This window comes from Oculina patagonica, chromosome 1 (genome assembly GCF_052425735.1).
Source record: "Oculina patagonica isolate OP01 chromosome 1, crgOcupat, whole genome shotgun sequence".
In the NCBI taxonomy this organism is placed as follows: Eukaryota; Metazoa; Cnidaria; class Anthozoa; order Scleractinia; family Oculinidae; genus Oculina; species Oculina patagonica.
The window spans coordinates 16,297,471-16,323,749 of record NC_135758.1 but is presented as its reverse complement, the minus strand read 5'-3'; the positions used below and the strand labels follow the sequence as shown (position 1 = coordinate 16,323,749).

The 26,279-nt window shown below is 37.4% G+C and overlaps 2 protein-coding genes across 2 annotated transcripts; one reads left to right on the top strand and one right to left on the bottom strand.

The window, feature by feature from the left end:
* LOC144658522 (IQ domain-containing protein H-like) lies at positions 1–20,521 on the bottom strand. Its single transcript, XM_078518952.1, has 35 exons — positions 20,340–20,521; positions 19,130–19,246; positions 18,903–19,012; positions 17,821–17,871; positions 17,366–17,447; positions 16,741–16,866; positions 16,181–16,258; positions 15,749–15,823; positions 14,902–14,955; positions 13,057–13,120; positions 12,716–12,744; positions 12,034–12,129; positions 11,457–11,519; positions 10,407–10,496; positions 10,147–10,190; positions 9,513–9,590; positions 9,374–9,425; positions 8,794–8,904; positions 8,337–8,403; positions 7,919–8,025; positions 7,746–7,812; positions 7,265–7,348; positions 6,987–7,177; positions 6,175–6,230; positions 5,943–6,028; positions 5,697–5,827; positions 5,248–5,341; positions 4,958–5,173; positions 3,775–3,881; positions 3,507–3,674; positions 2,708–2,896; positions 1,825–1,950; positions 1,493–1,554; positions 1,163–1,271; positions 1–1,054 (listed from the first exon to the last, which is right to left on the bottom strand). Exons 1-35 carry the CDS (start codon positions 20,397–20,399, stop codon positions 368–370), a joined length of 3,927 nt encoding a protein of 1,308 aa, XP_078375078.1. The 5' UTR covers positions 20,400–20,521; the 3' UTR covers positions 1–367.
* An 11-nt stretch (positions 20,522–20,532) lies between these two features.
* Positions 20,533–25,770, top strand: LOC144658724 (alpha- and gamma-adaptin-binding protein p34-like). Its single transcript, XM_078519197.1, has 9 exons — positions 20,533–20,684; positions 20,816–21,015; positions 21,689–21,791; positions 22,798–22,887; positions 23,380–23,460; positions 23,963–24,091; positions 24,435–24,542; positions 24,633–24,682; positions 25,007–25,770. The coding sequence occupies exons 1-9, from the start codon at positions 20,612–20,614 to the stop codon at positions 25,082–25,084; spliced, it is 912 nt and encodes a 303-aa protein (XP_078375323.1). The 5' UTR covers positions 20,533–20,611; the 3' UTR covers positions 25,085–25,770.
* Positions 25,771–26,279: the final 509 nt, after the last annotated feature.

The window sequence follows — 26,279 nt, the reverse complement described above, 5'->3', positions numbered from 1 at the left end:
TCATGATTCGCGTTGTTTTATTTTGTTCTATTTTTAAAGTTCTTTTTTTTCTTCAAGGAATTTAGCACACAAAAATTATTTTCACTCTATAGATTGTGCACAATAATAATTTACATCAGATACAAAACCGTTTTCAGTACTATATACAAGATTATAAATAGTGTTAACTTCAGTTGAGATGACTTTTACCATTTTTATTTTTTTGCTACTTTATTTTGCTTTCAGTGGACATTGACAGAAATTTTCTATAAAAGCTCGAAATAAGAAAACCAACCCGTCATTACCTCAATAATTAAAATCATTTTATAACTTACACTACGTAAACAAATAAATATTAATCTGGTAAAATTGGTCATTCATCTCACAGTTAATCTTTAGCAGATGAACTCCTCTTGCCCTTCCCACCCTCCCTAGGGGATGGTGTTCTACTTTTGCTCTTTGCTCTCAAGGAAGATGCTCTTTCTCTCTTCCCAACATCCTCTTTTGGCGAAGCACCAGGTCGAGGCGGCGATGATCTCTGCTCTTGCGTCTGTGTCCCAACCAAAGTCTTAACGTCCTCAAAACCCTCCCCTGAGGGATGGGGTAAGTCCTTCGAGACCTCGTTAAGTTTTTCTGGTATGGTGTTCTCAGGTGATGTACGATCTGGTTTAGTAGTTTTAAGATTCCTCTCACTTAAGCCCTGCACGTTTGAAGCGCTACTAACACCAGAGGCGGGCCTGGTAGCAAGTGGCGTCTCTTCAAGAAGACTTGTTGAGCCAACTGGTGACATAGCAGCCGCAGGGGATGGTGGAGGGGCGCTGTCGGTTTGTATCCTCTGTTCCACCTGACTCGATCTCCTTTGTTCTTCTGCAAGTCTTTGCTTTTCCTTCTCCTCTTCCATTTCTTTCTTGTCTTTTTCAATGGCATGCATTTGTTGTTGGTGTTCTTGGAGGATTCGCTGCATTTCTTTGGGCCGCGGGGCGTGTAGCTGCGGCGATTTCGTGGGAGGGGTGGCCGGGTTTTGTTTGTTTTCTTCTGTTGTTCCCAAGATGGAATCGATGTCATCAATAGCGGCCTGTGGAATACAGAGTTTTAAAAGAGCTGATTAATCTTATACAGATATACGAAAACTAAGCAATCAACCTTCCGCCAAGGGCATCTTTCGTTTCATCTTTCGACTAACCTGAAAGTTGCTCTCCCCTTGCATATTGGGAGCTGATATTTCCTGATGAATGACTGACAAGTTACGAGCAAAGGTGGACAGAGAGCCTTGTAAATCATCACTCATTACACTGAAATAAAAACCAAAACACCTCGTTGGAAACTAGAAACATGATGGTGGGAGTGGTGAACAAAATGAGTGAAGATGACGCGTACTGAGGTCGAGTTGATAGAACAAACACAGATATTATAATGTATTTCACTTATTGTTGGAATGACTATTTTTCAGTAAAAAAAGGGTTGATGGCTACTAAAAGACAGCAACAATCAAATGTAAGGCAACTCAACTTACAACATTCCTAAATGCTCTCGTTTCGAACTATCCACTAAAGTGAAAATCGTGCCAGCCTTTTCCTGAAAAGAAACAATGGTGACAAAGAGATTAAAATAAAAATAAAAAACAGAAAATGAGCCCACTCTGCATATCTCGAACCACTTCCTGTAAATCGCTTGTAGCCGTGGTCGACATAACATGTGGAGCCGAACGTTTAAGAAAAATACCTCATTTGACGGTGAGAAACAGCTTAGATAAGAACAACGTTGAGATACAGCTTAGCAAAGAAATGCAATCGAAACCCAGAAGTAGCACGTGGGTAACACGTGATCAACAGGTTAACTCATTACCTTCATGTCAAAGCCAATGCCATGCGCACGACACATCTGGAAGAACACGCTGTAATGAATCACACTCAGGTTACTGTGCAGGAGTCTGGTGCTCAGAATGGCGTAACGGTTAGGATTCGGTGGGGGCTGAAAACCATCAAATATATCAAAATAAGGTAAAAACCTCTAAAAATACTGCTAACAGTCGTTTCAAAGTAAAACACCTGCAAGGCCAAGTCAAATCCAATTAGAACCAGCGTCGACAAGAGTAAACACACTTTTGTTTATTGTTTGTTTGTTGTTGATGCCTCCAATCGACTTTGAGCCTGCCCAAGTTTCCTGAGTCGTTTCTCTTCTTTGATAGACATAGAAACTCAACTCTCATGTACACTCAGTTCGTTTGATCATGTGTTGATGATAATCCATGAGACAAAATTCGTCGTTCTCGATTGGTACAGCATTTGAAAAGCCAATGTTAGCAGACTCGAACAGAATTCTCCTTTTGGGTTGACTGTTATTTATTAAACGTATCTTACTTGTACAATCTAATGAAGATGGTAGGAGGTGTATTGAAACATACTTAACAAACAAAAAAATGTTCCTCTTTCTATTAAACCAATTTGCTTAGAAGCACGTTGTATAGGCAGTCATGTCGTGGTGTCATTGCCCAACAAACATTGCAGCTAGAAAGAGCAGATAAGGGCACAAACCGCTTTAAAGAACATACAGAAAAGGTGGAATATCTGACGTTATTTAAAAGAAAATTTCGTTCAATATTCAGCTTATTTATTTTATAGTTAGCAAAGGTACTAAACATCAGAGTCTCCACACCAAGACAGTTTATAAAAATAACGCCTACTGAAAGTTACAGAAGAATGCACGAGACGTTTGGCTCATCACATACCTCATCCTCCTCCACTGTCTTTCGTCTCCGTCGCCGTCCGCTCTCCTCTCGCTTCTTTTTAACTGGTACAACAAATGCTGACAGAGCGGGTTGAAAATCTCCACCAGACACGTACAACATGAGTTTGGTCATGGCCATGCTGTCACTGTACCTGAGCTTCAAATCCACTGCCCATACAACCTGCTCCAACTGATCAAACACACACAAATATACAGCGTCAACACTAACTATACTTAGGGAACAACGTGAATGAGTAATGCCAACAGCTACATTAATTAAAAGTCATGTTGTTTTACTGCTTCATCTCCAGGAGAAATCATGGCTAAAACACATAATCTTGTTTTTCTACTCTTGTACGTCAAAAATGACAAAATGTTAAAAAGTGTTCATAGTGTAGCTGACAGTCTACTTTGCGTCATATCATAACATGCGATTCTTCGTAAGAGAAATTAATTTTTCTTAAAATATATTGACATATTGACACGCATAATGTGAATCCTGAAACAATCAATCCAATCACGGTTTTAATTTTGCTTGTAGTTGACACATAACACTATACATGCAAAATGATTTGTTTTCTCATATTTTTAAAAATCTTTCCTCAGGATAAATTAGGCTCATTTATATTTAAAGTTTAGGGTTATCACAATAATAATTCCCCAGCACAAAATGATATGATAACAAACAAATCGGAATGCTATTTGGTGTTGCTGTCAATTTTTTTGGGTGTTGGTATTGTTTCCTCTATTGTAGGTTTGATGTTCGCAACACATGAAATTGTCTACAACACAGTACTTACCGATTTAGGATCAATAAACGTCACGAAATCGATAGAAAAATATCCCATGATTCCACGCACTTTACAGGCGTTAGACACTGCTTCAGTAGCCGTACACAGCACCGAGGGATCCACAGAGGTCTGGGGCACAGAGAAACCCCAGCACCTGAAAGGTGACGCGGCGTGAATCTGTGGAGAACATGATCATGTGATCAGTGGTATAGCACAAAACACAATAAAATCGCAGTTACCGAGTTAGGTAAGCGAAGTTGACAAACGTTCAACTAACTTGATCTCCCATAGACAAGATAGTTGCTTCTCCAGTCGGCTCTATTAACACGTCAACACTCAAAGCTGTGACACTGTCAGATGGAGGGCAAGCTTCGATTACTCCTCCTGAAAGCAAAAGGAAGTTTACAACGTTATGATAATTATGACAGTGTTGTTGTATAACTCCGCGCCCCTCTGAGAACACACTGAGAAGATAAACACTGCCTAACAGGACAAATACTAAACTGTACTCAGCAATTTAACGCTCTACACGTGTTCTTATGTACCCTTTGCTGTGGAAAGTGTAAATATAATAACCACTGAACAGAGCCGGCGATTTGTTTTCCCGGTGGACCTCTGAATCACCATGTAATAATATGGCACTATAATGATTTCTTTACTGCTTTGTACCATGAAATACACCGCAGTTTGTCTTTAAACCTTTCACTCCCGAATTTTCACCCAAAACGCGTTTTTTAACCGTTAAACTGAAGTTTTAGTGCTAATCTTGAATTTACCTAAAATTTGCTAGAAAAGCACTTTTTCACACTGCAGCAACATTTCCATAAAGGTTCCGTGTAAAAATAATTCACTTTGGTGCATGCGCATAAGCCACGTAATCATTGGAAAACCCTGAAAACCCTTAATCAATTACAAGTGTATCGGCCACTTTAAGCACCAATTTTGCACCAAAAACGGATCGTGTTTTTCTTTGATTAGCTCTGCCAGAATGCAGCCGATATTCCAAATGAACAGTTCTGTAGAAAGGTCAATCCTAGCTGTATCAGCTGCTTGTCACAAAAATCCACTGACGTGTTTAATGATGACGCCACAAGTGGTTCAACGACCGCGCCTCCAAATAGCGCCTAAAAATGCGCGTTTAGGAGTGAAAGGGTTAAAGCGGTTGTCAAATGTCGACTGCAAACTTCTGGAAGTTTATCAGTTTATAGCCCACCCCGTCTTTGAGTAATTTTCAATGAAGAACTCTAAGAGTTTTAGGGATTTAGATTCTGGTACATTATATACAATAACAAAATATCACGCGCAGTTTGGACAAAAATCCGAGAGTTATCACGTCTGCATGACGTCATAAAAATATGTTGCCTAGCAACTTCAGTGAAGAAAACCGCGAGAAACTGGAGCACTTGTTTTCTGAGTGAAATATTGGAGCAGTTTTGTCGCTTTAAAAATCATCCACCCACCTCTTTTAAGGAAATCTTGAAGAAATTTGTCCCATGTTGGGTAGAGTTCACTATTAACTGGAGTAGCATGATGAGCCATAATCTCGGGTATTTCCGCTGACACTCTGATCAGGGTCGGCTCGTGAGCCCATTTTTTGTTCCATTTCTCTCCATACCGCTGACACTCCTTTACCGCCCACGAGTAGCACTTCAAATATGGAGTGACGTCACAGAATGCTGCAAAGAAAAAAGACAACATTAGATGATCGAATCACAAGGAAACAAAACTTGGCACTATAGACAGTACCAACCTGTTCCTCTTCCATCGAATTCATTGTCCATCTTAAAAAGCCATCTCTTGACATGAAGATTCTCGGTCACCAGCTTAGCCAAACTCTCGTGGAGCTGAAAACGAAAGAATAAATTTCATTTATACACATTTAGTAATATTTCCAGTTATTGTTTTCTTCGTTTTACCTACTACCTTACGACAGCCGCAATGCAGTGCCATTGCGGTGCAATGCAGGCAATGCAGTGCCTGATGATCGTGATTTCGGAACTCAATGATGAATCCCAGTTGATGTACTAAGAATGGTTGCAGCCAGCAATATTGTACACTGATGACGAACTGAACCGAAAAAGTATCACTGTGCCTGCCTATGAAAAGCGAATTCGTAACATCGTCAAATCAACTACTCTTTCGCTACGAGTTCGAACGCTAGACGTGTCAGACTGATATTCATATGTTCGATGTACTTACCTGTGGAAGACTATAGATATCAAAGTGTCCAGGTGGAATTTGAACCTTTGCACTGAGAAAAATCCTCTTGGAGCCTGATTTGGTGGAGTAAAGCGTCGCTACCTCTGGCTCTGGACTCAGGACTGGGATATCTGATAAGAAAGAGAAAAGTAAAAGACAATACACGATTCCAGCCACATTAAACAAGTTAACGCTTATCCAAGCATGGTCATTTATGTACAGATTATACCCTGGTAACAAACTTACCGAGTAAATCAGCCAAGTAAATGTCATCTTTGTGAAGCACACCGGGAACTATGTACGCCTCCCGACCTTTGATTAAATTCTTTATTCTGTCAAGAAATACACATGCAAATGAGATTAGTGCGGCATTTTAAAATGCAAGTAAAAATTTCAGATTTATTATTGGTAAGCTGTTACTAGTAAATGTATATCTTGGTATAGCTTATGCATAGGTATGTCAAGGCTGGAGTCGTACCTTTTCACGGTTCGTGGACTGTACTTCAAGATGGACGATAGACACATATTGTGCGTCTGGTGGACAAACAAACAAACAAATCATTTGACTTGGAACAACAAAAACAGACCTTTAAACTCAGGAGATAGTAACGAATAAAAAGATGGAAATGTTAAGTTCTGAAAGTGGGAGTGAAGAAAGCATGAACAACCAAACAAACTATGCAAATGAAACATAAAAAATCACCTGCGAATTTTACGAGAAGTCTCTTAGGTGGATTTCCAGTGACGCGTAATTTTTCACGTGCGTTTACGTGCGTAAAAAAATTAGAGACAATTAATGTATGAACGACTTGCGTAAACGTTTACGCAAGTTGTTCATACATTGTCTCTAATTTTTTTTACGCACGTAAAAAATTACGCGTCAGTGGAAATCCACCATTAGTCGCGTGATAACGGATAGAATTCGGAATTAATATTTGACAGAATTACTATTTTGCCGGGCAATGAACTTCGAAATCTCAAGAGAAAAGAAAAGGTGTAGTACGATCGTATTGCACTTTCACGATTTGCATTCCAAACTGATGTGCCCGATTACCCAGTGTTGTGAAAACTGGTTTTCCATAGTACGTTATTGAAAATTGGTCTCCATATCAACACAAATTGTTCACGTGACGTGTGTAAGAGACGGCCAAAAGTCTTTTAGTACTCTTAGAATCAATTCTGCCATCAAAAACTCTCTCGTTCCAAGATTGTAAAAAAGACGAAAACAACAAAGATTAATACACTGTATTAATATGTATCGGAATATACAGTATAGCGCCTCTGACTTACTGGAAATCTGTCAACAGCGTCAGGTACGATGATTTTGTAGCGGTTTTCAATATCATCTTCTTCCTCGTCTCCAGTTTCCTTGGCGTCAGATTCACTCCTCCTGGCTTTCATTCCAAGAAGTTTAGAGTAATACTGGTACACTTCGTCATTCAGCTCCACAGGACTAATATAAATAACATCAACTTTGGGATCTACAAGTAAACAAGTCAGAAATTTCATGAATAAAATTGTTGGCGTTGTACATGCAAAGATGTGCAAAGGAAGTAACATGTTCTTACCAGCTATGTCGCACAATCTTGCCATCTGAAGATTTTGGAGAATTTTTATTTCACTTAATTCATCTCTGATGTGCTGCGCATATCCTACACGAAACCACAGACATTATCACCAAATTAACATTGACTGCTTATTAATCTAAAATGGAGATTAGATTAGGAAAATCAGAAAATTTGAAATTACGTAACGTCTATGGGTTTCAGTTTTAGCGATCTTTCCTTAGCTGCAAAGAATTTAAGCCTGGTGAAATAATAACAGCTCTAACCATTCAATTACGTTGATTCAAATCGAGTGCAATATTTCATTCATTGATCGCCTTAACGACTGTTCCATGCATTTCAATAAAGACGTTTTAAGTCTGAGCGACAGTAACACAGGCCCCGCCCGGTTTTTTTTTATCTGATTATGATCCACTTGAATCCGACAGCACAGTGCCATGCTCCGTGGCCAAGGTAAGTGTTACCTTATGGCAAAAATACTGACCTAAAGACGGTATATGAATGATTACTCTCCTGGAATTCTTAATACGAGGCCACGATTCTTTAAACTCCTAAAAACAGACAAAAATAAGAGGAATATAGAGAAAACATTAGCACAAAGTTAGCTACTATACAAACCGTCTACACACAAGTAATGGGCCACAGAAGGCAACTCACCTTTGCTCGCATTTTAAATCGTTTCAGTTGTATTTTTCTTGTCTCTTTAAGCTGTTTTCGAACCATGGATATTTTACAACTCATAATCCAAGATATCGCAATGACTCCTACAAACAGACGATATGAAATGATGGTTAAATTCCACTAACTTAACTCACAGACAACCAAACCAAGAGCTTTGCGAAACGTTTCCCTAAGATGACCAGGCTCTTCATTCTCACCAGCTGTCTACATAAATAAGTTATAAAAAGGCCAGGAGAATTAAGTAATTTATAACAGGATACAAGTGACGATGATCACACAGCTCATCTCTCCTCTACCTGGTTACATTGCAAGCTCAACACACGCAAAACAAATATAAAGAATTCGGTAAAGCATAGAAATCTCGGTAACCCTAAGTGTACATGACGTTACTAACCTGCAGCCCATTTCCGTTTCCGGTATAGCAGGTAAGCTGTGCGGTCCTTATATCTCCGCCACGTGGACTGAAAATAACATATTAGTAAAGCATTAGAGGATGCATCTTTACAACAACATGTTTTAGTTCTTGCTTTTAACACTAATATTCTCTATTTGTTGAATCATGTGGTGCACTGCACAGAAAATGGCCTGAGCTCTTACTTAAATACGTACTCCTATACCATCAGCTCACCGAAAGAATTCCTGCTTATGTCCTATCACATGTACTTACTGTATGTTCATGCGGCCGTTTTTAACATGCTTATTAATTCTAGTTAACCAGGCTATAAACCTATAAATGTAACTGCACTCTTCTAGTGTTACGGTGTTATCATAAGATTTTTACTTTTCCCAACATGAACAAATAGTACAATTGTAAACAACTGAGTGGCATTATTAAGAAAACTACCAGCTACCTGTATTTTGATAGCTGCCATTTCTGTGCCCTTTGGACCAAGGTATCTTCTTCCAGGAGTTTTAATAATTTTCTCTACATCATCTGCATTCAGAATACAGGTCAAGAAATGCTGCAGAGACAAAAGTGGATTTCACAGCACTATTTTCCCCTCTGTACGTATTGTTTTAGAGAGTGCGTTTGTCCTTCCAGTAGTTACATGTACGTTAAGTCTGAGACAAATGCTGCGGCGCTTTTCATAATCACTGGTTCTTCACTGGTTTTCTACTTGACAGTGCTTGGAAATAAGTTTTTTCATAGACCTCTGCATTCTTAGATGTAATCACTAACCACGTTTTCAACAATTTAAAGGTCGGCACACAAAAAGGAACAATTCCCCAGGACTAGTCCCTGCACCATATCCCTTTGAAGAGTTTACACGAGGGAATAGTTGCAGGAACTTGTCTGCTTGTGTGTACCGGCCTCAACGCTCTACCTACAGTATTATACAAAAAAGACTAAAGCAAGGACTAAGAGTAAGATTAAAGACTAGACTAAAAAAGACTAAAGCAAGGCTACCAATTCTTATACGATGTACAAACCTCAAGTGTTGGTTCTTGTTCTAGTTCAAACACTAATGCTAGATCAGCGAGTCTGAAAAAAAAATTAGCACAAATTAGCACATTAACCTTACAGGCTATAAACACTGCAGCTGTTCAATTTCTAACAACTCTTCCTTACCTATCACCGTCTATAAAAGCAATCGGAACACAGTAGTTGGTGAGAAGTTCTTCCAGTTTTAGGATTAACGTCAATATACTACAAGATAATAATAAAGTGGTAAGATTTTACAACCAAGTGCTGCACAAGGAAATGTGAAAACTAGACTTAAGAACTACAACGCTTTGGAAAAAGTTGACTAAATCACACAAGTGAGTGCAGCTTAAAGGAAACTTGAGGAGAAAGACTCATTTGTCGATAAGAACTCCAAAAGCTGCTAGATACCATGAGACTATATTATGGCAACTGAAGATCTGTCATGTTATTTAGACTCTTTGGTGAAAAGTACAGCCTCAGTCAATTGCCGGGATGGGATACAGACTGAAAAAAGACTTATTCTCGCCTGTGGAACATGTTACAATGTAGTTACTGTAATCAAAATTAACGAAGGTAGATAATTATGTAGTTCCTAGCTGACAAAGTTTGACCAAGGCAGTCAGGAAACAACCAGTGGTCTTCAACGACCACCTGAGCCGACCATCATAGTGTTTGCTAAATAACGGGATGAAAGCAGTTAATCCTACAATAACAACTAAAAACTCTGACTACTCTTTGGTAAGTTATGTTGGGTTATCCTAGGAAATAGAGCAGATACCTTCCCCAGGACAGACAGTAGTGCTGTTTAAAATCCAGGTAATCCTACGAAAATAAGCAAACAAAATAGTCGTTAATCGTGACATGATTTCTTTTTATATGAACTACAATGTAAGGCTCTCCATAGTCATTATGCTGCACAAGTGAAGTAAGTAGCTTGGTTGCATGTGGCCTGCTGGCCATGTGTCGCTTGGAAAGGAAGGAAATTATTGAAGGTCAGTCAACTGTTGGGTGTGAGAGATAGCCATAACTTCACAGTACCTGAGACGTTACTCTTGTCTTGCCATTCTGAATAACAAACTTGTGCACACTTTTCAGTTCATTTGCTGGAGTAGAAGCTGGAACAGGGATCTGGCAAACATGAGAAAGGGAACTTTTCAATTGGTACTGACCGTATTATTTAAACAGTGCATTTAGAAATTTATGTAGTAACCATAAACTTCACTAAACGGAGAAGGTTTTCAAATTTAAAAATACTATTAACATCCGAAAGCTAGCTCTTCTAATTAACAATTAGACTTCGAGCCCGAGTTTTCTATGAGCAAATAGTCAACGAGGCGCAGCCGAGTTGACTATCGCTCATAGAAAACGAGGGTGAGTAGTCTAATTGTTTTAGTAGAAACTCTAAAGGATTGCAGTCCAAAACCTACAATATTGTGCACTTTGAAGATAAAAATCAAGAAAATTTACCGCTTAATTAGCTACGCGCGCGCGACTGTTTTCTAACGGCGAATAGAAAACAGTGGGAGAACCAATCAGATTCTCGGATTTCCAATAGAACACAGCTGAGTTTCTACTAATTAATATTATAAGGCTTTAAAACCCCGTAATATGGGCAATATAATTTATTGCAATCATAACAACCTAACTTGGTCTACTTATCTTCTATCTGTGTCTCATTACTGTGTTTTCAGTTAATTCATTGTCACAGATGCAAACATAAGCCTGCGGTATTTCTATAAAATGTAAGATGCTATGTTGCTAACAAGGCACTGCAGTTGGGTCTACACATATTCCATCTCTTATAAACCTGTAAGTATAATTTATAGATCACTATTGTTCATCGATCATCAATTATTTATTTAGTCATTTACATGTACCGGGTAAAACATTTCCTGCAGGGTTAGAGTATTAGGAATCCTACAGGACAGTAACATTGCTTAGTATTAAAATGTAGAAACTGAATGATTGTGAGGCTTCTTTGCAATTGCTTTACTTGCAAATTTCACTGCAACAAACACCTTTTTGCTTTACACTCTGTTTTTGGTATAATGCATAGGAAAGCTATAAGGTGGATGATAATTATCTTACTGTGTGTGGTCCTTCAATAGCTTTCACTGGCAGTGGTTTCATCTTAGAGTTCTGAGTCCAGCCCTACATGTGAAAGATGTGACATGACAAGTTTAATCTTAAACCTTTACAACGTCTGTTTAAACAACACAGAATGATTCCGAAAGCTTAAAACCATAACTGGATGATGGGGAAAACCGGGTTTGACTATGTAGTTGACAAAAAATATTTAGAAACAGGAACTCATCAGTCTCGGCACTGATCTCAAACCTGCTTGAATTGGAAATCAAATGAATGATCAATAATGTAAGCACTGAGAAGTTCACTTAAAGTTGTGTAACATTATTCAGATAATTTGTGTGTTTTGTATGCTTTGTATGGCATTCATTCACAATACAGTAAACTAAGGATTTGAAGCCTGGTAACTATCAATGCTGCACATGCAACATCATTCTTTACAATATAAACAGCTTAATTTTTCTTTTACATGAAAACTGGAGTAAAAAACTTTCATTTTTAGGAAAAGGGAAGACAGACTGACCCTTTTCTCTAATAATTATCTTTTACAGAGATCTGATTAAGGAGTGTTGATGTGTACCTTGATAGGAGCGCCTTGTTGAGTTGGAGATTTGATTCTTCTTTTCTTTTCTGCAAGTGAAGTTTGTTGAGCAGCCTGCACTCCCGATGGATCCATCTGCCAAGGAAATCACCCACTATTTAATTACTGTCAAGTTCTGAAATAATGACCCTTATTACTTTCACAGTTAGCAGCCCTTTGCTATCAATACTTTTGGAGGGTTGCAACTTGTGAGGAGTTGATAATTTTGGGTAGCTCACGTGGGTCAGTCCATCTAATAAAAATGAAAACTGCTTTGCATTTAACTTTGCAAAAGCAATCAGACTTATGACAGATGACTAACATACTACATCAGAAAAGAGTAATACATTTTTTTGCTACACCAGAACAGGCTGTATAATGATCATTCATTATACAGCTTATTGTATCAATATGTTATTCTCAATCATCATTTCCATCCTTAGGAGTGTTGTTACTTTTGGAGGGTGGCTGCATTCAGGTTTGCTAACAACAAAGAAACATTTTGGAGGGTCACTACTTTTAAATGATGCACTTGTAAAGGATTGGATCTATAAAGTATATATTCCATTAAGTATAAACCTGTTTTCATATATAAACATCTCACTGATGTACAGTGTAGGCGCAGTCAACATTCCTACTTAAAAGCAGACACATAGAGAGACAACAACTAATGCAAACAAACCTTAACAACTGATAGATTGTAGCCACCAACTGAAAAGAAAAGTGAAACCTTTAGTTCATAAAAATAATTATGTAATTTATAAATAATTATTTTGAAGTTCAATTCACTTTGTTTACTGACACATCTGGTACATAATCAGCAAAAAAAATGCTGCAGTTACCCATTAATACAAGATTTAAATTATATGCAGTTTCTGTAGCAGTGAAAGGCTAAAAACACTGATCAGTTTAATTGAAACAATAACACAGTGTAGATGATTTACGTTTCCAGTTGGCAAAACATTAATTTTTTAATCATTTTTATAAAGTAACAGTGTACTGTATGCAATAAAAATGACTTACCACCCACAACGTTGTTTGGAGGAGCAGCAGTGTGTTTTGAGAACTGTTGTTCAGCCTCATGGAGCTAAATTCAGCAACAAATGAAAATCTATTAAAACACTGTTGTCTAATTCAGGCTACATAAATTTGTCTGCCTCTAGCTCTGAGCAACACCAGTTTTGGGGAAAAAAGTAATTCACGACCACCCTTTCAAAACACTGTTGAAATTTTATGCAAATTTCTGACGTTTTGCTGATACCTTTTCAATGTACATGTATATTGACAACTGTTTAATAATAATTTATAAATGCTGCAGGTATGAATTCACTGACACATGTCAGAAATAAACACCAACATCTGATCTCAGACCAAGAAGTGTTCAAAGACTTCAATTTTTCCAAGAACATAATTATGTGCATAATCAAACAAAAGGGTGCTGTTAATTAAACTGGAATATTAGTCCGGCGGCTTAGCTCCTGAATTGTGCGATTTTTGATACAAGCACCAAACTTTGCAGGATTACAAGCATTCGCATACCAATCAATTCTTGATATAGTGCCAACGCCAATTTCCTATTTTCAGCTAGTAAACAGCAATGAAATTTTCAGCCGAGAGGCCCCCCTGCCCCTTCCCCACAAAGTATTTCTTCTTGTACTTTTATAAACCTTTTATTGTTGATTTTTATTCATAAAATACAGATATGAATGCTTTTAATTAGGCTTACAATTGTTATTTTTTACCATCTGTTTGATACCAATAATTTAATAGGAAATTATTGCATGGGAAAATATTTTCGTTTCCCGCCCTCTGCTCCCTCGCGTCTTTCGTTTTGCGCTAGCGTCCAGGTCTCTCGTGATCGGTGAACCGTTCGCTAACAGAAGAAAAATAGGAAAATATAAAAATATAGGGCTGTGAACAGTCTAAATTACAGCATTTCATTCTAAATTTTGTACGTGCGACTTGGTATCACTACCTGGCATAATAGTATTTGTCTATAAACCAGGACAAGCAAATATTTCACGAAATTTCATTGATTTTCTCCCTATCCAGACCGGGAGGGGCGGAAAGTGCCCGCGCTGACTTTGAACGCTTATAACTTTTACAAGATTCAACCAAACACTACCAAACTTTGCGAGTTTATCTAAAATTTATCTGGAAATAATTTGGTAGGGAAAGTTGTTGTGTCAGGAACTTGACGTCACCATGGCGACAGAATTTTGATAGGCATGTTTTCCCAATTTTGTAATTTTCGTGTTTCTATTAATGAAAAATAATTTTAATTCAATTATTTTCATTCTTTTACGGTTTTTAAGCACAGTTTTATTGATTTTGAGTACTTTGCAGTAATTTTGGGTGGTTTTATGACGTTTTGAAAAAATTCGAAATCCAAGATGGCGGATCCAACATGGCGGCTGTTTTGACATTATGATTTAATTGCACGTCATGTGACGTCATCTTCCCACGTGACGTATACCAAAAGATAGGTGTTTGGATATACTATATATTCCCTAAGTTTCATTGTGATTGCTTAAATATTCTGGAAGTTACGGAGGTCTGAAAAGATCCAAAAAAGCCTGGTCTGAATAGCAATAATAAATTAAGGTTTCCATGGAAACCGGTGTTTTTCGGGCTTGGCACTATATCTGTTTCATGCTTGTATCAAAAAGTGCACAATTCAACTAAAATTTCGAGCTAAGCCGCCGGACTATATGCTCAGAAATGACTACTGTACAGAGTACATGCCTGCAAGTCAAGAATGGCATAGCTAATCAATGACTTAGACTTAAGCACAATGTATATTCATGAATGTACCCATTAATTGTCATTACATGCTCATAGTGAGATAGCAGAATATACTTTACTTACAGGAGCCTGGTGATGTTTAACTGGTGACGGTTTAAGTGTAAGCTCTGCTGCTGGCTGTAAGAGGAATTCAGTCAGGGTAAAGGTTCAATGTTTAAAGTTAATACAGAAGACTAGCATTATTCTGACAGCCTGTGTACAGTCACTCGCTCCAGTTCCTCAAGAAAAAATTTTTGGAGGAGGGGCATCTGTGTGTTTGGCTAGGTCAATTCAGACTCAATTCACTAAAAATTCAATCATTTTTTTTTCTTTCAAGAAGAAAAGCTACGCAGCTTGTGATACACAGACAACAAAGGAATTTGTCACTGACTATAATTCTGTTTACTTTTGTTAAATTTTCCTTTAAATTGAAAATTTTTAAACAAAAATCTCATTCAAAAAGTGTGCTAAATTTCATTGTAATTGCTGCAGCCAAATCTTGAGATAATCATTTGTCTGCATGGCTGATAAAATGCAAGGCAGTCAGATAACATATGCAAACATAACACTTAATTAAACTGCAAATGATCGATCAACCAATTGCAATCAGAACATTTCCCACACATTTCTAAAAAAAATCACATGGCCATAATTATCATCAACTGTTCAGTAAACACATAAATTTTATGCTTTGAGTGAAACTCCTCCAATTTTTCTTGAGAAACTGTGGCGGCTGTACACAGGATAACTTCCAAAAGAAAATTCAAAATATTATTTACTCTCATACTGTTTCAGCGACAAGTTTATAATTATAATCATTTTGTTTAATACATGTATGTTTGTCAGGGGCTGGAGAGCAATAATGCTGACAGTATAAGCTTTTCTTAGATATCATCTCAAGGATGTAAGTATAAAATCACACAATTCTTACTGGTATGAGTCCACGCTCTATTAAGCTCAAAATTCCTTTCTGAGCATCTTCTTCTGTGATTGGAGGAGGAGTACGCTAAAACCAAGAGCACATTCAATGTTAGCAATTTTTACACATACTATAACAACAAATCTACACATAAAGAAGCAGAGCACTTAGTGAATGGGTGTACACTATTAAAACTGTAAGAAATGGAGCACAAACAGTAGAAGGCATCCCCCTCCCAACCCATGTGGGTAAACAAAATGTACATGATGTGTAGACATGCATGTGTAGGTCTGGAAAATAAGAGCTATAATTAAATGCAGATGTGGCATTCTGACCAAGAATTTTCTGAACTTTATACTGATAAAATAAATTGGAAGTCAAGAAAGACCCCCCTTAAAATTATTAGTGTCAAATGAATGAACTTTCATTAAATAAATGACTTACTGAAGGGTCCACTTTATTAGCCCTGGGTAGAGTGCTTAGTGGATCAACAGTTGAACCCATGATCACCTTACCAGGAACCTGAAATAAAAAATATAAAAGCCACATAATATTAATAACAAAAAAGATTTTTACAGGCATAAGATACCAAAAATGTTAGGTATTAAATAAACTTCTCTATTCAATGATTTCAAGCAGAACAAGGTCAGTACAAGTACAGCACAAATGTTTGTGAGTGTGATACATACATGTAGTTCAGAGCTCTATTAATCAGACTCTTAGACTGTTCATGTACATGACCACCCCAAGGACAATATTAATTAAGTCTTATAAATTAATTATAAGTTAATTAATTAAGTCTTAATGTACAATGTACATTAAGACATTAGAAGAGGAGCTTATAAAAACAGATACATCTACATCCAACTATTGTACTGTACATGTATCTTCAGTATGTCTCTGTTATCCAGACTGGCACTGCAGCTCACAAAAAAGAACAGAAAAAGGGCAGAAAACTGATGAGCATGAGATGTTCAAGGTTAAACTCAGTTAAACTTACAGACCTGTGCAGGTTGCTCGTGCTTGTCCACAATGTGTGGAAGGGCAACACCATATCTTTCATTTAAAATGTTTCTTGCTGTTGGATGGGCTGGGTTACTAAGAATCTTTAAATTTCTAAGATCTCTGGCCTACAAAAACAAATTACAGTAAAAGAAATAAGTTATAAATATACAGTCATGAATAGCATCATTCCTGTGCTTTGTACTCTTCCACTTCTTTTTTCTGTTAGTTAATTTGTCCATAATTATACTGTACTCTATTTTCCAGCTTATTAAGTTATTTAAGAAAACTTAGTTTTTTTGTCAGTACGTCTGTGTGTTGCTGTATTTTGTTATCTAAGTCCTAAGTACCTGACCCCATATTATGCCTGACCCATTTTAGAAATTGTTCAGTTGTATTAAACACTAAAGATGGTTGCCCAAACTCATTAGCCTTTGGCGGTTATTTTGGGCAGCCATGCATTTACAGTGTAACTTATTTTAATTCTTCTTGTATTGTAAAAGTTGCATGACCTACATGGGAGCTCCTCTAAACAAGCAAGTCATGCTATAATAGGTTTACCAACAAATAAGGAGTGCACTTAACACTTTATAAACGTGTACATGTATGCGGCATGTGCATATGTACCTGTTGTCCTGGAGCAGGTGCATTTGGTCCTGGCTTATTGCCTTCCCTTGCAACTGCCAGTGGCTCTAACAGACTCTTGAAACTATTTTAATAAAGAAATCAATATTATTGGTATATATACATGTACAATCCAGGGCCTACTACTAAAAATGCAAAATGTCCACTCCCTCTCGTTGAATTGGATGATTTGTAATGTTAGACCCTCTGTCACAGTTAAGCTAGGTACAACCCTTTGAGCTTTTCTTATTAATAAATGAATGACTATTGCACATGAATTAATGAAAGGGAAGTGTCTTCTGGTTTACTTTTATTTCCCTTTATTTCAGATTATGATAGCGAATATGAGACAATGAATAAAAATCAAACTGATTTGAAAAATTTTACACCAAATATAAAGTTAACCCACAACATAAGCATGTACTATTACATGTACAATAATAATTGTATAGGCTGACCTGGCTTTTTGTGCAACTGCACTTTTCTTCAATGCCACTATGCTTTGATCTCTGGTAAAATAAGAAGGTAATATACACTGTACATTAAGATAATTGGCAGGAACATGTCAAAGGTATTACCAATTGAAAGCAATCTTTGGCTCTTATGTGCAGCCAGGGATTGATATACATACATGTACTTGTACATGAGCTCAGAGAAAACTAACTACTGGCTCATTAACAAGCCGGGCCTGTTTTAAATTTTCTGGCCTGTGCACTCTAAAGTTAAAACGGTGTCTAATTTAAGGACATAATTTTCACGCTCTTTGTTTATGCGCATCCTTACTGCGCACGTAATTCATGTCGCAATGTCACGACACGTCATGCATGAGCGCGCACACTGAGAAAACTTTCCAAGTTACACATATAGGGTGGCTAGCCATTGCGTTAACTTCGCTTGCAGTTTCCTCTCTTAAACAGTCGGTGACCCCCTTTTTTCGAGATTATAACCTTTTGGGATAGATCTCTATCGATTGACAAAAAATGAGCCAAATTTGAATGTTAAATAAATAGTTGATTATTTTTTCATTTTCTCTTCCGGCGCAGTAACATTTTGCAGCATTTTGCCGTTTTAAATGATTGCAAATCCAGTTGTTAAAGACAAGGTTTACTCTAAAGGACTTTAAAAGTGGAATAGACCCACTCAAATAAATTTGAACGAAGGAATTCGCCCTGTATCAATTCATTTAAAATATTTTGTTGCCAGAAGCTGCCGAGGTCATATTGAGTGACAAAGTCAGATTTATCCATATAAGCGCCTTCTTTCAGATTACGTATCTCAAAAACGAATTTGGTGACCCCAATTTTTTTTTACATTTCTGACATAAGTAACTTGTAAACTAGCAGTGGTGAAAGTTTAAAAAAAATGTTGGAAGATTTTGGCGTGAACGTCCTTAAATTGTCTCTGTACTCAGTGTACCACTCAAAAAGTCAAAGAAGTATTTTAATTACTGAAATAATTAATATAGTACAGGTATGTGAATAATTTGTTTAAAAAGAACATTGACTCACAAACACTAATTACTGTGAATCAATATTCATACCCTTTAGCAGCTTGTTGTTTCTTCTTTGTTGAACCAGTCTCAGGTCCCTCAAGTGACGGCAACGTTAGAACTCTATTATTGGTGGAGTGGATGATTTGCTCTGCTTTGTCCTAGAGTAACAGCAATCAGATAGAATTAAATAATCAAAAGTACCACTACTGGAGTACAATGAGTACTCACAAAACAAAAAAAAATACACTGTAATAATATTGAAAACAAACACTTACCCTGACACTCTGTTCTGTCCTTTCAATGGCACTTTCAAGTGTCCTGAGATCAATGATCTCCGTAGAGACTCCTTGGGAGATGATTTGCTCTTTGAGGTGACGCAGATCATCTTGAACCTTGAAAAGAATAACACACTCATATGATGGCAAGTAGGGGTGTGGAAGGAGTGACAGGAGATGATGTGCTCTCCCCTCTTTACAGTTTTTTTTCCCTTGTCTCAATTTTTCACAGGGCTGAAAATTATGTAGAAAGCTCATTTGGTGTTTAACTTTTTTTTTTTTTTTTTTTTTTTTTTGGGGGGGGGGGATATTTCTTTGGAATTCTCCAGCATAAGGTTCCATTATAAGCATCACGTTACATGAACATGTACTATATAATTTACCAAGCAGGGGGTTTTGACAGTAATATTTTATTATACTGTAAATTATTAACATAATTTTTTACCCTGTACCAATTAGCCTCACAGAGCTGCAGCATATTATATGCATTGCAGAGCATCCGCCACTGCATGTACATACTACAGTGACTGTACATGTACATGCAGATGTTCATGTACAGTGTACAGTGTTAAATATAGGCTTCTTGTATTATTCAGTTTCATGAATATTTCATTACAAATAATGTAATTGATTAGTTTATTAATTAACAACATTACACTTCTAATGAGGTCAAGTGCAACAATGCCACTTATTAGGAGTTTGCAACAAACAGACAGACCACAATGCACAAGTTAAGTTATTGGTTCGTTTAGCCGTACAGTTCCTATCGCGTTCTTTTGACCAGCAGCTGTTTTAATAATAAGCTTCAGTCCAGTTTTTATTTGCTTTATAGTTTGATATAGGGTATAGAGGTTTTAAAAATTTATTCAACCTTCTTTGACTCTTATGAAGGCTTGTTATATATTGTTAAATTCGCTGTGACAAAAACGTTCTGTTTAAAATGTAGAAGGATTGAAGAATATGAGCTTAACGCGCACTCACTCTTGCTTGTCGGCATGAAACGCGTTGAAAATTATTTACCCACCGGTAACATAGTCAGGTTACCTCCTATGGTTTTCTATTTGCCCTTCATCGTCCTTGCAAGCAAAAGGGGCTGTCTAATGTATTAATTGAGTTACAAGGACGACAGCGAGCCAAACTAAACCAAAAAGTTAAAAGTCATAACTTGAAGCCAGCATAAGCCAGCGACTTCACAGTCTTCACTCCTTACCTTCACAAGAATTTCTCCGATATCTGTGGGTTCAGGCTGAATATCTGTCAAAGAAAACATCCTTAGTGCAACGGCCTCTGAAGAGCTGGTCAATTCATAGTTTTGAGCGTTCAAGAAGTTCAAAAAACCGCCATTTCAGGAAGACTGCTTCTTGGCGTCGAATTCCCTAAGCAACCATGTTGTAAATAATGCAAAGCAAAGAACACGCAATATAATCGGTCAGCGGTCTATTTCGATGTGAGTTGTGTGGTTGTGTAAAGCGAGAATCCAATATGGCGGATAACATCGGTCGTGTGCTAGTAGTGAGCTGCAGTTCGTTTCTATCCCCCAAAGATATCATCAATGGTAAGAAATTGCACTTTTAATTAAAGATAAAACATTTCTATACTACATTACTCTTACATATGTATTTCTCGCTCGTTCACGATTTGTTTTATACACACAGTAGTGCATGATTGAATTGTGTCCTTTCACAGAAATGTGCAAACCAGATTGTCCTGCGCCAAAAGAGCTCTCAGACAGCAGTTTGAGTTCATACCTGTGGAAAATAGAAAACAAGTATTACACAGCAGAGGTCCATCTTTGTGCGTGTTCTGTGAGCTCTCTACCGCCTCACTGCGAATTTGCTTCAAATTTAGATTTCCAAAGTGTCATCATTGCGTTTGATCAAAAAGAGGTAAATGTTTAATGTTGTGTAATTTCATTAAAGTGTCTCAGTTGTAAATATCACCCATGGAAGCGATAAATAATTTATTTAGGCTTATAAACTGAGTGTTATAGCCTGGCTGGTGTTTCCTCCCCCTTCTCCGGAAACCCCATTAAGCTTTTAAGGTAAATTAGAAAATGTTTCATTGCTGGCTTGCAACCACGTGACAAAGCGGCCATGTTGGGGGTCAAAACAATAAAATAAATTTTCGCAACATTTGCATGATAAAAAAGTTAAATTCCCAGTGGAGGGAAACGCTTTGTTCCTGTCCCCCAACATGGCCGCCATGATGTCAGTTGCAAGCCAGCAATACACTGGTCATTGTATTCTTTGCTGTTTCCGAGGTACAGTCAACTCTCGTTATAGCGGACACACTTGGGGCGTTGTTTAGTGTCCGTTATAGCGAGAGTCTGTAATAGCGGGAGTCATTTCCAGTTAAACCTCTTTCGCCGGGGATCTGGAATTTGTCCGTGATAGCGAGTGTCCGCAATAGCGGGGTGTCCGCAAGGCGAGAGTTGACTGTACAGCCAAGACATCGGAGAGGCATATGAAATTTTTGCTCTGTGAAATTTTTTCACCTCTCATAGCACTGGCTTTAAGATTAAAGGAAACCCATTTTGTCACATTTCTTTGCCCTTTGTAGAAATCAAGTTTTAAAGAAGTTACATCATGGCTGCCATATATTGAGACACAGGATCCATCTGTTTTATTACTGCTTAATTCTGGTAAAGGAAGTGGCTGTCAAGGTACATAAACCCCTTATCATGTTTCTTGTTTAAATTCTAATATAATTTATTTGCAACCTATGTTTTTAGTTCCTTTGAGAGTAGGCAGTGAGTCTTCCTTTTAAAAGGTCCAGTCTACAAACCGTTTTTGATGTATACAGCTCTACTTTTTCGAATTTCTGACTACAAAGTGCTATAGATGCAGAAAAAAGGAGCAATTCTACACCAAAGTGCAAGGGAAGTATTAAATGAAATTATATCGGAAGTCAAAAGTGATTGAGAAAACTGAGGGAAAGCTAAAGTTTTGGCAGGGGATGAAGCCTCCCTCCAGTGTTCAGAATAAATTGGTTACCTAGCCCTTGATTATTGCTGATATTTCAAAAACTTTATCCAATAATTGTTTATTGTTTTTCATATATTTGTTAAAAGGTCACTGTTTTTGGGACACCTCTTTTACAAGCCACTCAATGTGCAAATCACTCTGTTGGCATTCAAAAATGGTGTTAGTCTGATGTTTGTTTATTCTGTTCAGTTTTGTTCAGTTTTATAAATTTTAATTAAGTCGGGAGGAAAGCCACATTCATTGAACTTAAAATGCAAATTTTGAAAGCTGGGGGATATCTCTTTGAAATTATCATCAGATATTTCCCAGCTTAGGTTGAGTAATATACATGTTTAGACAAAAGTAAAAATATTTCTCTAATCTTTGCACTCTTTTTAGACAAAAACTCTGTAAGTAAAAGGGCACCCTTTTCAAGGGTTTACTGCATCCCTGCAAGTGGTTGCCCCCCTAGCAAGGCAACGAACAATAACATTTCAGCTTATTTAAATTATGTAACTCTTGTGAAGTCGTCTTTTTTTTCTTTGAAGAAGGCACAGAAGGCAGTCAAAAATTTAGAGTCATTTTAGCATAATTTTTTTTAGATCTGTTTTAAACATTTTTATATATTTTAACTATGAACACAGATCACTCCAGCAGTTTAAAAAATCATTTGGTAGATTGTAATAAATATTTTTGTAATTTTAGGAATGTCTAAAGCAGAAGTAGTTAAATGGTGTTTGGACAACTCATTTGAGCTCATTGAAATGATATCTGAGGAAGAGGAAGACGAGGAAGGTACTGCATGTGCAATCATATAATCAGCAGAAAATAACTACCAGTATACAGTGTACATAAATCATTGTCAGGCTGTGCTAAGATTCTAAGACTACTTACTAGTTAAATGATGGATAACTGTTGGTCACTTGCCAGTAATTAGTCTCCATTATTGTGTAAACCTTGACCTAGTGTTAGCCACTGAATGACTACATGTAGTCTCCTCTCACGGGGAAAATAAAGGCAGGAACTTTGAAAAACAGTTGAGTGGTTTGTAGAATTGCCAGCTGGTCAGAACACAAGTGATTGAAGTAACATTTTGTTGTGAACCAAGTCAGGTACCTTAGCTGGGAAGAGTTTTGATTGTGTACAGCCGTTTAAGGCTTCCTGGGATTTCTTTCTTAAACTGAATGACACGCCTTGGGACAGCTTTGAGTAGCAAAAATTGATATGAATAAAATTTGTAGTGTATGTATATTTTGCTTTCGCTGATTAAATGTACATTGATTGTAGATGATTTCCGTGAGAAGACTGGGGTTGAAAGAGTCATTGAAGCTCTTCAGTGTGCAGAATGGCCAAACATGAGCATGAAAGGTACGTGTGAACTAACACTGTTTACAGCTAATAACAATTCCCCAGTGCCTTTTGGGTAAAGACAAAGATACTAGTCAAAAACAGTGAAACTATACCATGAATACCAACTGTGAAAATTATTTTTTTGATTAGAGAACAAATAGACGTGTTTGTGAAGGTAATTTTCCACTTAATTAGCTGGACACAAGTCATTTAATTTTATTCTTCACTCATAAACTCCATTCTACAGCAGGGCTAAGTGAAGAAAGGTTAGTTGGGACTAAGTCTTTCTTTTGGCTGGTCATGTCTTCTGTTAGCAATGACATCATAGATGTGACCATTTATTATTCGGCCTATTCAACCATTTGTATCACCCAAGTACTTCAAAACACACTCAGAAACAGGGTAGTTCAGGTTTAAAGCATTAACTGCAGTAATTGATATTGTGGTTTACTTACACTATCTAGTTCTCTCGTCTGTAATACAAAAAAAGGTTTTAATTATTTAAGTTTTATGCTTGCAGAGAATCGAAGTCAAAAAGTTCCAAAAAGTTCTAAAGAGGACCAAGGCGCTTGTGCTTCTCTTAACAACGAAGAGAAACAGAGCAGTGAACAAAGTGCGTCAAAGAGTGCAGGAGGTGAACAGCCTCCAGGTTGGTAACAAAGGCTTTCCATTCATTACATGATCCCAGTAATATTCCACATGTACCTCTCTGCCTAGTATAGATGTTGGATTTGGAAAACTTTGGAGAAAAATCGGGGGGGGGGGGGAGCAGGTACAGTGTAAATGCAACTAAGGATGGTTGAAATACGCAGGAAAAGAACGTCAAAGGAAAATCATCATCTGCCCTTGGATCTCCAGGGATAGGAAAAACATATCTCCCAAACATTACCCCCTTTTCAAGTGTTCGTATAATTTCCTATTCTGTTCGTGATCAGTTGCGCTAGTTTTACGCTAGTTAAGAAAATGTAGGTAAAACTTATTTTTCTTCCCAGTCTTTCCTTTGCCAACTGACGATCTTGAATTGCTGAGCAGCCTAGCGAGCGACGGAACGGACAATGAATCATTTGAAGAATTGTTTCAAAAACTGGCGGTAATGAAAGGTTGGTATTTGTAAAAAACTATGAATATATATTATTACACAATAAGAACAGGTTAGCAAAAGAATTTGGCTTTTTTGAATCTTTTTCCAGAACGCGCGTCAACTCTTCCAGCCAACGAAAGAAAAGATTACGCAGAAAAGGTAATTTACTGTGTACACGTTTATCCTAGGGCTGAACGGGGTATTTCTGCTGTAGTTATTGCATAAGATGTTGTTGTCGACTTGTTAGTTTCTAGTTTTTCTTTCAGTTTGTTCTTTCCCAGTGTCGGTCCATTTTTGTTTTGCTTGTTGTCGATGTTTTTTGTTAGTTTTATCATCATGATGCATGCGTTTTTGTATTCACGTTATGTGTTTCTCTGTTTTCCATTGTTGCTGCTATTTAAATAGATCATAAGTTGCCTTTTCAATCCTTTGAATCACTTGTATTCTTATTTGTTAGTATTTCTTTGTTCTCACTGACTACAGGTTGCCATTGCGTTTTGGCGTGCAATGGGTGGAAGTGAAGAAGAAATTGCTGGGTTAGGCGAGGACGGTGAAACCTAATAACAAATCTACTTCTCCAAAATCCAAGTATGATCAACCATGAACATGGACAAAACAGAGTTACCCGTCTTACAGTTTGTCATCTTCCTCTGTTTGAGGACTTTACAAAAGTTCAAAGAAAACCCGTGCAATGTCAAATGTCACACCACTGCTTCTTGAGACTTTGACTGCCTGGATTGCTTTCTGTTTTTTCAAGTTAATTATTAACCGTTAAAAAATGTAATTTCATTATTCACTAGAAACATGCACCCAGTAAATAAAATAGCAAAAGAAGGTGTACAATATCAAAAAATTGCCGTTAAGTGTAAATTGCTGTAAAGGGCGCCGGCAGTGCACGTGGACTGTCTCACTCACCACTCCTTTCGAGATCCCTTGAGTTGTCTTGAGAGCCTCTGTGTAGCGTTTGTTATTTGGGGATTCCTTTCCGTATTTACGCCTAACAGAATCCATCGTCAGTAAAACACATGTACAACTGACAAGTAAGGGACAAGTTACGTGCTTTTATGGTTTGAACATTCTCGTGGAGTAATATAAGCCCAGGACGTATTTGGGGAAGTTTACAATATATAAAATTCTTAAATTATATAATATTTAGCGGAATATTGTGTTCAGTGACAAAAGATAGTACAAGGTATATTAAACTGGCTGTATTCAAATGTAGAAAATAAACGTGCTTATTCAGTTGACGATTGTTTTATTTTTGATCCAATCCGGCTGAGTAACACAGTTGTCACGTCAGCATCACTTCCCAGTATCTTGGCCAAGTACTGGTGTTAGTGTACAGGTTGTGAGGGGGCGAGACTTTGGGTGAGGTCCTACTTGTAGCCAGCATGCCCTGATAAGCAAGTACACTTTAAAAACCTATAAAGGATAAGTGTAGCTGAAACAAGTGCATCTACATAACCACTGTACTTTGCGGGGACTGAGAGAAAGGTAATCTTATGACCAGAAAAAGAAGAGAAGTCTGTTCCTTCTTAGTTTTCCGATCAGTGTTTAACCGTTTTTAACAGTAAGTAAAGACTCAGTAAAGTTCTGACTTCCGCGTTCGTGCCAATCGTCAAAGAAGTCAGTATCTAACTCGTCTCCAGTGCCCGCGCGTTGCTAAAAGCACCGTGCAAGTTCAGGCTTGATCTGACTGTGAACTTTGCGTATTGTCCGCAAATGAGGTGCTAAGTGAAGTGTTGTTCAGCAACAT

Excerpts from the sequence above, each read along its gene's own strand:
- LOC144658724 (XM_078519197.1), top strand. The coding sequence starts at position 20,612 with ATGGCGGATAACATCGGTCGTGTGCTAGTAGTGAGCTGCAGTTCGTTT. Across the intron at positions 20,685-20,815 it reads CCCCAAAGATATCATCAATG|AAATGTGCAAACCAGATTGT; the intron begins GTAAGAAATTGC and ends GTCCTTTCACAG. Across the intron at positions 24,092-24,434 it reads AGGAGGTGAACAGCCTCCAG|TCTTTCCTTTGCCAACTGAC; the intron begins GTTGGTAACAAA and ends TTTTCTTCCCAG.
- LOC144658522 (XM_078518952.1), bottom strand. The coding sequence starts at position 20,399 with ATGTTTTCTTTGACAGATATTCAGCCTGAACCCACAGATATCGGAGAA. Across the intron at positions 9,591-10,146 it reads TACTGTCTGTCCTGGGGAAG|TATATTGACGTTAATCCTAA; the intron begins GTATCTGCTCTA and ends ATTATCTTGTAG. Across the intron at positions 9,426-9,512 it reads GCTTTTATAGACGGTGATAG|ACTCGCTGATCTAGCATTAG; the intron begins GTAAGGAAGAGT and ends TTTTTTTTTCAG.